Source organism: Euleptes europaea, chromosome 10 (assembly GCF_029931775.1).
Source record: "Euleptes europaea isolate rEulEur1 chromosome 10, rEulEur1.hap1, whole genome shotgun sequence".
NCBI classification, from domain to species: domain Eukaryota; kingdom Metazoa; phylum Chordata; class Lepidosauria; order Squamata; family Sphaerodactylidae; genus Euleptes; species Euleptes europaea.
In genome coordinates this window covers 54,257,894-54,270,144 of record NC_079321.1, presented here as the reverse complement: position 1 = coordinate 54,270,144, position 12,251 = coordinate 54,257,894, and the positions used below count along the sequence as shown (strand labels likewise).

At 44.1% G+C, this 12,251-nt stretch overlaps 1 protein-coding gene across 1 annotated transcript; it reads right to left on the bottom strand.

Annotated features, from left to right (window-relative positions):
• Positions 1–3,829: 3,829 nt before the first annotated feature.
• Positions 3,830–9,929, bottom strand: GJA10 (gap junction protein alpha 10). The gene is made up of 2 exons (XM_056856144.1): positions 8,353–9,929; positions 3,830–3,955 (listed from the first exon to the last, which is right to left on the bottom strand). The coding sequence occupies exons 1-2, from the start codon at positions 9,927–9,929 to the stop codon at positions 3,943–3,945; spliced, it is 1,590 nt and encodes a 529-aa protein (XP_056712122.1). The 3' UTR covers positions 3,830–3,942.
• Positions 9,930–12,251: the final 2,322 nt, after the last annotated feature.

Sequence of the window (12,251 nt, the reverse complement as noted above, 5' to 3'; positions counted from 1 at the left end):
GTTGCGCTGTACCTAACTACAACACTGTGAATAGTCTGGAAATTTTAATGTCAGTGCCCCAATGCATGTGTTGTCCTTATCCACACTTTCACTTGCACAAGAGATGAAAAATGCGCAGAACAAGGCGCAGTACCACCTGAATTGCTTCGCTACATTTTTATGGGCTGACACGTTCATATCCATCACTCACTGTAGTCAAATAAGTGGGGCTGCTTCGGTTGCAAGGCCCTGCAACTGAGGTAACCTGGGAAACGTATGACGGTTTTGTTCTTTGGCCTGTGGTGTGTGTATTCGCACATGCAGTTCACCACTTCTTAACATTCACCGAGTTGAAATACGTGGTGATTTAGTTTTTCCCTTGTTAGTTGTGCTTGATTTTTTCCCTTTTTTTTTTTTTGTAAAGCTGGAAGAAGTGCAGTCATTAATTGATACCGTTTGTGTATTTCCACAGCTGCTTTTTGTTTGTCTACTAGGAATACGAAAGATATAGCCAGTTTTCAAATCTTGACCATTTGTGGAAGGTATTTACCGCTTCTGCCTTTTCTTAGCCGCATGACTTTCAAATTCAGTGGGTGAAACTATTTCTGTGGCTGGGAAAAGCAACTCCTGTTGTGGTAGCTATTCAGGCACAGAGTCTTTAGGCAGCAAGTGGCTTCCTTAGACATAAATGGCCTCTTCCTGGGTAGCTGCACATAAAGAAACATTTCTCCTAAGGACTGGGCAGTTTGTGATAATGAAAGAGGAGAGTAATTAAGCCTACTAGGAAGGAGTGCCTGGATAACATGCCAAGTAAGCTTTTAGCCCTAAACGGCCCCATCCCCATTTGGCTGTGGTCTAACAGCACCTTTAAGTGGAAGCTGAAATCCAAGTGAAATGCTTTGCTGCATTGAATCCATTGTGGATCCTGCTAGATTCCCGTCGATTCATTGTTGTGGTACCTCCGCAGTCACACAAGGGAACTGCACACACGTAGGCCTGCTGCGGACAGATTTTTTAAGCTAAAAATCACCTGAGGGCACCCCATTCTTTCCTAGCCGCTGCTGAGAGAGGTTTCTTGTTAGAAGTTCCATCTCTTCTTCGACCAGCACAAACTGCCCCCCAAAAATTGCCTCAGCCCTCTATCTCCAGAAAGCATAGCGCCTAGAAAAATTATGCAAACAAGTGCTCTTCAAAAAATGTGGATCCTGTGGGTCAAAAATGACACACACACACAACCACAATAAATTCTTTTTATGCCTCAGTGAAGAACAAAGGCCTATCCTTTGAAGGCATGAAGCTCTTCAGTGCCAACACCAATGAGGTGCTCAACAAAATAAGAAAGGGCAAGTTCACTGCTAAGACTTGAGGCGGGATCCTCTTCTGCTCCTAAGCATAGCCCCTATTACAGACCATACAACTCTGCATTCAGAGGAAGAGGTCACCGGTTGCCTCACCCCTCCTATTCCAACAGGCTTCCCTGCCAGTCAAACTCACTTTCCAACGGAGGAGATGGTTCCCTACTCTGAGAGGCAAAGCTAGACCCCAGCCACTCAAATGACTCCAATCTGCAAGGCAGGCTTTTTGACAGCTGCAGTTCATCAAACAACAGAGGAACAGAGCCACCGCCAACTCACTTAGCAGGACGTCTCCCAAGATCAGCGGGTGCTCAGCATCATGACAAATGGATATGCCATAGGGTTTGCCTCTCTTCCAACCTACTCACCCCTGTCTTCCAACCTTTCCCTCCCCTGGAACTCCTTGAATAGGTCACCAAGCTCTTCAGGGGAAGAAAAGCAATTGTGGCAGGGTCGGCCAAAGATCAGAATTCTGTGTTACTTCAGGGGGGATAGCATCCGGCCCGGGGGCTTTCCGAATCCTGTGTTTATTTAATTACTTAACTACTTTCTACCCCGTTCTCAATCCCCGGTTAAAGCCGGGCTCAGGGCGGCTAATAACAATAAAATATAATAATTTTATCAGGTAATAAAACCATACATACGGAGCTAACAAAACGTCAATAAATAGCCATTCTAAAATTAATAATTACAATAAATAAAACAAGTGGAGAGCAGTGGCCGAGAAGTTCAAAACCACAGACCGCATCCCACAATAATATCATGATGCAACGGGAAACACTCCAGATACTTTATGATCAAAAAGAAGTGGGGAGAGTGAGGCCTATCCTTGACCTGAGAGGCCTGAACAAGTTTCCATTAATAAAAAAAAGTGCAGCGTGTTATTGGTCCCCGACGTTCTTTCTCTGTTACATTCAGGCGTAAGGTTTGTAAAGCTAGATCTGCTATAGGCATATTTCCATGCAAATTACACTTTCAGTCCAACATACTAATGTAAAAATTGTCTCCTGCAATTATGGTTTGTCAGAAATTTCAGCCCCTTTGTCACCATCAGACAAAGGGGTTAAGCATCACAAGACAGGTGGTACATTCACGCCACTAGTGGACTGTAGGTGCAAACTGCCTAGTTGGGATTCAGTTGCATCCCCCTCTTCTAGAAGTTAAATTCACTACAGATGCCTCCTTGTCACGCTGGGGCACCCACATCAGCCAAGTGTGAATCGGTAGGACATGATGTGATGTGGTGCTTCTCGGGCAGACCAACGTGGTAGAACTCAAGGCCGTATAACCATCTTCAAGTACTTGAAGGGCTGTCATATGGAGGATGGGGCCGAGTTGTTTTCTGTTGCCCCAGAAAGTCAGACCAGAACCAATGGGTTGAAATTAAATCAAAAGAGTTTCCATCTAGACATTAGGAAGAACTTTCTAACAGTGAGAGCGGTTCTTCAGTGGAGCAGACTTCCTCAAGAGGTGGTAAGTGCTCCTTCCCTGGAGGCTTTTAAGCAGAGGCTAGATGGCCATCTGTCAGCAATGCTGATTCTATGACCTTGGGCAGTTCATGGGAGGGAGGGCATCTTGGCCATCTTCTGGGTATGGAGTAGTAGGAGGTCACTGGATGTGTGTGTGGGGGTAGTTGTGAATTTCCTGCATTTTGCAGGGGGTTGGACTAGGTGATCCTGATGGTCCCTTCCAACTCTATTATTCTATGAATCATTAGAGGCTTTGCAAATACAAGGATTTTTTAAAAGGTACTGTGTTATTCCTACCCAACATTACTCTCATAAAAAAAAACCCCAAAGAGAATCACACACAGCTCAGCCTGCCTTGTATGGATGGGATAATTGGAAGTGTCTGCTATAACATGGAGGGTTTTTTATGGTTATGTAAAAGGAAAACCACCTCTAAAAATGGAGAGCTGGGCTGTATGGAATCTCCTCTGCAAGGGCAATTTCACACCGAATCACATCAGCAACCAGACTAGCTCAGAAAATCACCGATTTGGAAACAACCCAGGATTCAGTGTGACAAGGATTGGGTAGGGCAGCTGCATATTCCGGAGGTGAATTTTTATTATTATTATTATTTGTCAAACATACATAATTGAATCATAAAGCCCCTGCATGCATTTTGCATCTTTTATTCATTGACTCCCAGGATGTGCGGAGGTGGGCCAGGAAGAGAGCCTTTCAGAAAGCAGTCTTGTTTGACAAACCCATCATTACAGATGTATCGTAACATATTCTCGAAAGGGTGTATCAGCCCTTTACAGGATAGCAACATGGCAGACCTACAAATCAAAATAAACTCCCCACAGTCATCTCTCGGTTACAGGAAGTGTTTTTGTGGCGGCTGCGCATGCACACTAGCTCCCCCTAGTTAACACATGTTGCACTCGGAAGCCAGACTTTTTGAATCAAGAGACATTGCTGCAAATCCTGGATACATAATGGTCCACCTTGAGTTGTATACCTGTTAAGGTTTAGCAGGAAGGGGAGAGAAGTGCTCTTCGTGTTGAAGATTGTACTGTGGTAGTGGTGAAGGAGGGATCTTTGCTTTGTTTTGACATTGCTGCCAAACCGGCGTTATTTTTTCATGATAGATGATAGTTCTAGTAGCACATTCTAAGAGAGAAGGGAGAGAGCGAAGCTAAGTTGGCTTAGAGAAGAAACTAATAATGTATTTTCAGTCTCAGTGGAATCGGAGACTATGTTTCTAGTTATTCTGTTTGTACTCTAAAGTCAGTACTTCCTTTATAATGTGTAGGTCCATTTGTTAGCCATGAGAGGTACCGTATTTTTCGCTCTATAAGACACACTTTTTTCCTCCTCAAAAGTGAGGGGAAATGTCAGTGCGTCTTATGGAGCGAATGCAGCGCCGGCCGCCCCGGGTGCCAGCTGGGATGCCGCCAGCTGGGGCCGGGAGGTCCCTCCCAGCCACCCAGTGCAGGGCAGAGCAGTTTAACCTCTCCCGCCCCCCGCTTCCCGGTCCCGAGGCTCAGCTGTTGGGCGGGTCCACGGAACAGGAAGCGCGGGGCGGGGGCGGGCGGTGGGTCTTTAAACTGCTCTGTGCTGCCTGCCCAGGCAGTGCAGAGCAGTTTAACCTCCCCCTGCTTCCTGGTCCAAGGCTCAGCTGAGCCTCGGGACCGGGAAGGGGGGGTGCGGAGGAGCAGTTTAAAGACCCACCGCCCCTCCTGATCGGGCTTGCCTGACTGGTCCCAATCGGGCTTGCAGCCTGGAAAGGGAGGCTGGAGCCTTCCCCCAAGCCCCGCTGTGCACACACTCTGATCTCTCAGCGCGTGCACACAGTGGGGCTTTGAAGGCTTCAGCCTCCCTTTCCAGGCTGCAAGCCTGACTGGTCCCAATCGGGCTTGCAGCTTGGAAAGGGAGGCTGGAGCCTTCCTCCTAGCCCTGCTGTGCGCACGCTCCACAGAGCAGGACTAGGAAACTGGAAGTGGAGAGCAGTAATCCCTCCACCCAGCCCTGGCCATAATAACCTCTCAGCTGTTGGTCGGGAAGCACGGGGTGTGTGTGTGCAGAGGTTAAACTGCTCTGCGCTGCCGAGCAGTTTAAACCACCACCGCCCCCCTTCCCAGGAGTCCCGGGAAGGGGGGTGGTGGGAAAAGAGAAGGAAAAAGGAGGAAAAAGAAGAGAAATATATTTTCTTAAAGACCCAGCGGGTCTTTAAAAAAAAATTTTTTCTTCTTTTTCCTCCTTTAAAAACTAGGTGCGTCTTATGGTCAGGTGTGTCTTATAGAGCAAAAAATACGGTAGTTATGAAGAGAATGAAGGAATTCCTAAGTAGCAGGGCCGAGCCAGCCTAGCTCTGCCACTTTCTCCATGCAACAGTCCTTCTTCCGTTGCAGCAGCGCTAGTGCTGCTGTGTAAGGAAATACAGCAAACTAGGCTGCTAAATTGCAAGTCTCTGCAATTCAAATAAAAGGGGAGACCTGTTGCATAGCCATTCTTGGATATTTCTTACATGAAAAGCAATGCTCTTCAGTGCAGCTAAAAACAAAACTGTAAGTGGTACAAATATGTATTTCCTTCTTGCCTGAAAATGAATCAAACCATTGTTTCCCACAGATTTAAGAGTCTAATAAGGGCCAATATTATATGAGACCCACAGTACATCCATCCCTGTATGCGGTTTATGAGAACAGATTATTCTACTCCTTGGCACTAACTGTACTATGGTTAACCTAAACCATAGGGCTTCCCTGTTTTCCAAGATGGTGTCAGCTCTTTTGTGAACTCCTTAATCATATTTGCTTATTTGTTGGTAAATATTATTCAGAGAGCTGTGCATCTTGTGACTATATAGACCCGATATAGCCACAGTTAAACCCCATTTATGTCAATGGAAGAGTTCATTAAAGTCTGTCACAGAAAAATCAATAGGACATAAAATTGTTTAGCTTTAGTCAAGTGTTATTGTTTTAAAGCTGCTGCATATTAATCTTATTGGAAGTCTTCTAGAAACACTACTATTTGAAAGGGTAGACAACCAAACTATGTGTACCATTTCCAACCTATTTCTGAATTTAAACGCATCATTTAGACTTACAGTTTGCACAGCTTCTAATGGTTAACTCAAGCACAGAGGTGGATCTACTGTGAAGCTAATGAAACTTAAGCTTCAGGGCCCCTAATCCCGGAGGGGCCCCCTGAAGCAACGTTTTTTAATAAGTGAATTTCTCAACAAAATCAATGGAGTATTTTAGCGATAGAATCATAAGTCAATGGGTTGAAGTACTTAATGTTGACTTTAGAATATGCTCTAATACCCATTTCATATGGCCTGAAAATGTCCTTGTAACTGGTCAAATTTCAAAAAATTTCTCGAGGGCTTGCAGCGCTCGAACCCCCAGCTGTAAGAGTTCACTGAGCTCACCAGGCTCTATTCACAGCCTGCATTTTGGCAGCTGGATCCTCGAATCCTTTGTTGGTGCACGGCTTAATAGTTCTCTAGTTTTATTTCATCAGTGTATGGCCCATTTTCAAGGACTCCACCCCACCACCCTGTTCTCCTCCATTTGGGCCTCATTTGGGCAGCAAGGCCCTTTGGACCTTGCTGGATGTTGTCCTATTGTTGCTGGTTTCAAAGAGGGCCCCATAACAGTTCAAGCTTCAGGGCCCCAAAAATGTAGGTCCACCACAGCTCAAGCATGGCATAATGAATTACAAGTTATAAATAATTTATAAGAAGTTGCTTAAGTCAGGAGTGTTATTATCTATACCCATATGTACTTGCAAGGTTGTTGAATGTGTATATGATTTCAGTGGGCCAAAGTGGAACCTACTTGTTTCCATCACACACCACAACTGTGACCCCAAGGTCCGTATTCATAACATACAGTTTTACAAAAGGAAGATGTCAAGCAAACAGCAAGACAGAAGATACCTCACTCATTACCTTTAAATCCCTTTTCCCTTGAGGCTTTTGGCCATATACCATAACCTACTAAAACGAAGCGGAAACATAATATTTTCCCCTGTTCGTCCCCGATCTGCACCTCCCTTCCTTTCCAAGTTGTTTTCCTTATGTCAGATTTTGGTTTATAAGCTTCTTGGGGCAAGCTCCTGTCCTCTTGCACTTTGTAAGCATTATTTACATTGATAGTGCTAGTTTGATTAACCAACATTATAATTAGAAATCAAACTTTTCTTCATTGGTTCAGCAATGTCATTTTTGCTGGTTTTGGAGAAAGTGTGTATGTGTGGTTGTCATTATCCAAAATGACCTTAATGGCATTTTTTAAATGCAGCCAACTCTGTCTAGATATCTAGAGTTTTAAAATTATTTCTTCACTTAGGGTTGGGACGTACAACTGGCAGTACTGATCAAACACCTCAGAAAGAATTTGGATGGGACTAGCAAGCAGTCCAGTTGGCATGGGACAGCTAAGGTTTCCAACCACCAGGTATTAGCTGGAGATCTCCTGCTATTACAACTGATCTCCAGCCAATGGCGATCAGTTCACCTGGAGAAAATGGCTGCTTTAGCAATTGGACTCAATTGCATTGAAGTCTGCCTCTCCAAAGCCCTCCCTCCTTAGGCTCTGCCCAAAAAAAATCCCGTCAGTTGCAAAGAGGGACCTGGCAACCCTAGGGACAGCCCACCAATCACAAACCTCTCCTCAGAGTAGCCTTCTGGTAAAAATACTTGCTGCGGATGAAATCACATAATTTACCACATGCTCACTACTTTAAACTTCCCATACTTCTAGGGCTGCCAAGCACCCCACCCCAGGTCCTGTTGCCCACTGCCGCTCCAAGCAGTAATGGTGGGGAAAGGACACAGCCTCATATACTCACTGGAAATTGAAATTGGAAGTGACAAGTATACATCTTTGTCAATTCCTGTATCAACTTCTGGTGAGTACATGAAGCTGTGTTTATTTTATTAATTTTCCTGAGATGTTGTGCCCCTCTCCCAGTCCTCCCACCATCTGGCAACCCTACATACTTATGTAGCTCTAACCACATATAGAGCTAATTATAGTAACCCTTTTCCTCCTTATAAGACCAACATTATAGTCGCACACCTTTTCTTCAAATTCTGTACATATAGCTGGCTTTTCTCTTTCCCCTCCATCTTGTCTCTGTGACCAGCTCATCTCTGCCATTCATGTGAGCCCAGAAAATGCAATTGCAGTGATAAAAGGTGAGAATTGGAAGAGAGGAGATCAGCTTTTTCCCCTCTTCCTATTTTTCCCTGTAAAATAACATATCCATGAAATCCATGGTGCCTAAATGTGTTTGGCTTTGTTTAAAAATGACTCCTTTAGCTGAAACAATTATATTTCTCAAAGATTCCTCCTGCCATGAAAGTATCCTAAATGGTCTTTGTTTAAATCTAAAATATTTTTCTCGGTCTTATCTCTTCAGACTTATGGCTGCCAACATAGCAGCAAAACCTGCAAAGACTATATCTACTAGATCTCAGTATAATTCCAGGCTACGCTGTAAAACCCAATAGTGGTCTGAGCTAAGGTTTATGCTAAGGAGCAATAACTCACACTAGCAGGTTATAGAAGGAATGCCGCTTTGCTCTACTTGCCATTGACATTCTGCGTCCCATTACAGAAGGAGGCGGTGGGGTGATGGAAGGGCTGCTGTCATCTCTTCGTTTCGCTTCTGAGCCAGAGCCGTTCTTCGAGTCCGACGTCTCTGAGTCGGTGTCCAGCTGGCTCTCTGATAACACCCTGGACAGAAAGCTAGATTTGCGGTTGTTCTGATAAAGCCCACTGTCCGGAGAGTCGCAACGATCCTCTCCCAAGTCCTTACAGCTGACCACTCGACTGGGTTTCCGAAGAATAGCTTGAGGGCTCTCCACATGACTGGAGCTAATGGAAACCTTGGTAGACTGCTGAGGGTTCTTGGACTGCTCCAGAGCATATTGTTCATTCTTTCGGTAGCTGTTAGTGCCCTGTAGTGATGGCTTCTGAGCGTCCTCGCTGCTGGAAGAAGCATTCTGATGCTGATAATCATCATGTCGCGGGCCCATGACGTTTGGGAGGTGCCTGTGGGACTGTCTCTGGTGCTGATCCCACTCGTTCGGGTGTTCCAGATGTCTATAGAGGTGATGCAGCTGGCCCTGGTTCTGATTTGACCTGCTCCTCTGGTTGCTGCACCAGTGTTCCTCCATGTCCATATTCACTGGGTTCTGGTTCTGTTCAGTGAGCGTGTATCCTTCTTCCATAGGCATGTACAGTGGCAGACCAACCTGCTGCTCGGGCATAAATTTAAAGCTGCCATGGGGGGATGAATTAGCCATAATGCAAACCTGCTGCGCCACTGAATTTTTCTTGGAATTGGAAAGGTTGGCCTCCTCGTCAGCAGCAACAAGCTCCTTCTTAGGTTTCCCACAAAGAGTATTTTTTATCTTCTTAACCCCCAAATGGACAATCTCCAGGACATTCAGGAACAAAGAAACTGCCGCAATACTGTTCATGAAAACCATGAAGACTGTCTTCTCCGTTGGTCTGGATACAAAACAATCCACAGTGTTGGGGCAGGGTGGGCGAGTGCATTTATAAAGTGGATACATTTTAAACCCATATAAAACATATTGACCTATTATAAAGCCTACTTCTAATACTGACCGGGTCAGGATATGCAGGATATAGGTCCGTAGCAAAGCCCCTTGCAGGGGTGCCTTGTTCACTTTCTTTTGTTCTTCTAACTTCCTCAGCTCTTTCTCTATTCTCCTGTGTTCTTCTAAAATAGGCTCCAGTTCCTCTAACTGGGCTCTGAGCTGGACTTTCTTCCGTTGCCGCTCTTTCTCCAGAGCCCGGAGTCTGTAAAGTGCATGACCCATGTAAACTAGAGAAGGGGAAGAGACAAAGATGACCTGTAGCACCCAATATCGGATAAGAGAGATGGGGAAAGCTTTGTCGTAACAGATGTTGCTGCAGCCAGGTTGCTCCGTGTTGCAAATAAACTCTGCCTGCTCATCGTCCCAGACATCTTCAGCTGCTACACCCAGGACCAACATCCGGAATATGAAAAGGATCGTGAGCCAAATTTTGCCCACTATGGTGGAATGGATGTGTACTTCTTCTAGGATGCTGCCCAGCAAATTCCAGTCCCCCATAGTCATGGGTTCATCTCTGAAATAAAATTGCAACATAATGTTAAGGGATGAATGATCACTGTGTGACACAGTTTTATGGGAATTCAAGTGTGACAGCTGCTTTGTGTACAAAAAAATATTTACATTTCTCTGTGGCATATCTTCTACTGATTAAAAGAAAGAAAGCCCATCATTACAGGAGTTTACAACAGGGGCAGCATAATCTGAAGGAATCTTCCAGACATTTTTTTCCTAAATGTAGCTGGAAGAAACAATCCAGCTGTGCCTGGGAATTCAAAAGTGTGTTAAGCCTGTTTAAAGAGGTTCCCCCAAATCCAGGTCTCTGTGCTGTTCTAAAGATATACCAAAGAGGAAGCTTCATGTAGTAACCAGTAACCAGAGGTTAGAATGCCCTGCCATCTCAGTGGTTATCCCACTATTGTGGAATGCCTTTTTCCATAGGTCATGACACGTGACCTATCAGTAGGGTTGCCAGGTCCCTCTTCACCACCGGTGGGAGGTTTTTGGGGTGGAGCCTAAGGAGGGCAGGGTTTGGGGAGGAGAGGGACTTCAATGCCATGGAGTCCAATTGCCAAAGTGAACATTTTCTCCAGGGGAACTGATTTCTGTTGGCTGGAGATCAGTGGTAATAGCAGGAGATCTCCAGCTAGTACCTGGCGGTTGGCAACCCTACCTATCAGAGAAAAAAATAATTTTTATTCTGCCAGGTCTTGCAAATGAGGCCTCTGTTCACTGAAACTGTTACATTTTCGGGTGATTGATGATCCTGCAGCAGTATGATTTGTTTGGAAATTTTACTAGGTTTTTAATTGTTTTTTTGTTTCAGGCTGTGTACTGGTATTCAATACCAGAGTATTGAATATCATGTTGAGATTCACAGAAGAAAGCCCCGAGGGTGTGCTCTCACACTGCTTTTAAACCTCCATTGCAATGTAAAACAACAAAATCTGAAATGTGGATCAATGGATATTGGGGCCGTATTCAGACTAACTTGGGTTCTAGGGACTCAAACACTTCTTATCCTCTGGCAAATGCAAAGATAAGCACAAAATCGTGCTCCCTATTTCCTTTGAAGCACCCCGCAGAATTAAGATTACGGAGCCATTCTGCCATTCATGCTGGGTAGACTACCAGGATTTTAAACAACCCTGCAGCTGAAAGTGTTTCTGCTGCTGATGTTGAGACACTTCCTATGTTTGAGCTGTGCAGAATCCCAACATGGGAAAATAATATAGAGGTGGGAAATCTCAGCATTCATAATTTCTGGAAATTTTCAGAAATAGAATAGTAATGGATTTCCTGTAGTTCTGTCATCACAGGATTTACAACAATGTACGGCAAGTTTTTACCTTTAGCTATCTTAGTATATAATTTCAAGGAAATTTATATGAGTTTAGTGGGGGAAATTACACAGCTTATATATAAAAGCAAAAGTGAAATATAGGTGAACTAAACCAAAGTTCAACACCACAATAAAGTAGTTAACTAAACCAAAGTTCAACACCACAAGAATAAAATGACAGCCATCACCTGCTATCTGTTTCCAGCCTTGGATACTCAAAGGTATACTGCTCATGTTCATGGAGGTTCTGTATACCTATCAAGCAGGCCAGCATTTTTCAATCACACAACTGCCAAGCAATGCATGCATTTCTACATCGCTTGTTTCTAGATAAGGCAGCTAACTGGGACAAAATTATGTGGAAATAAGATTAATTGAAATAAATGGGACTCAACAAAACATCTTTACGGTAGATTGTAAGACCTAAAATAAGTATTATATCCCAAATAAAACATCAAGAAAAGGGAAGATTAAGAAAATAAGATTGCAAATGTTTTCAAACAAGGGGAAGTTATACCAACATTGCAGCAGCTATTTTTTTTAAACTAGATTTGTAATAAAACATTATCACTAGCATAGATTTCACTTAGAAATGAAGTCAGATGTAGTTCTGCTGCTTACCTTAATGGTAATTCTCTCGCTGGAACATTATAAACAGATCAAGCTTGGCAAATTAATAATATGTAGCCCATCCTTAACTGTTAGCTTCTCTTTTAATTTTTGTACAGCCAACTCCAAGATATTATTCCATCGACATGGTGAATATACTTCATAGTTCTGTGAGTGCGAGAATCAACGAGTCCAAAGTACGCAGGCTGAGGTTGATTGACTGGCTGGTAACAGGACAGAGCCTCTAGCCAGAATTATCGGGCAATAATTTCCATCAGTGGTTTCCTACCAAGCCATTCCCTAAGGCTCCTCGCATAATTCATTGCTTTGTAATGCCAGCACTAATTTCATTTGGATCCAAATGTGTTAGA

What these genes read in the sequence shown, in the direction of transcription:
- GJA10 (XM_056856144.1), bottom strand. Translation starts at nt 9,929, where the DNA reads ATGGGGGACTGGAATTTGCTGGGCAGCATCCTAGAAGAAGTACACATC.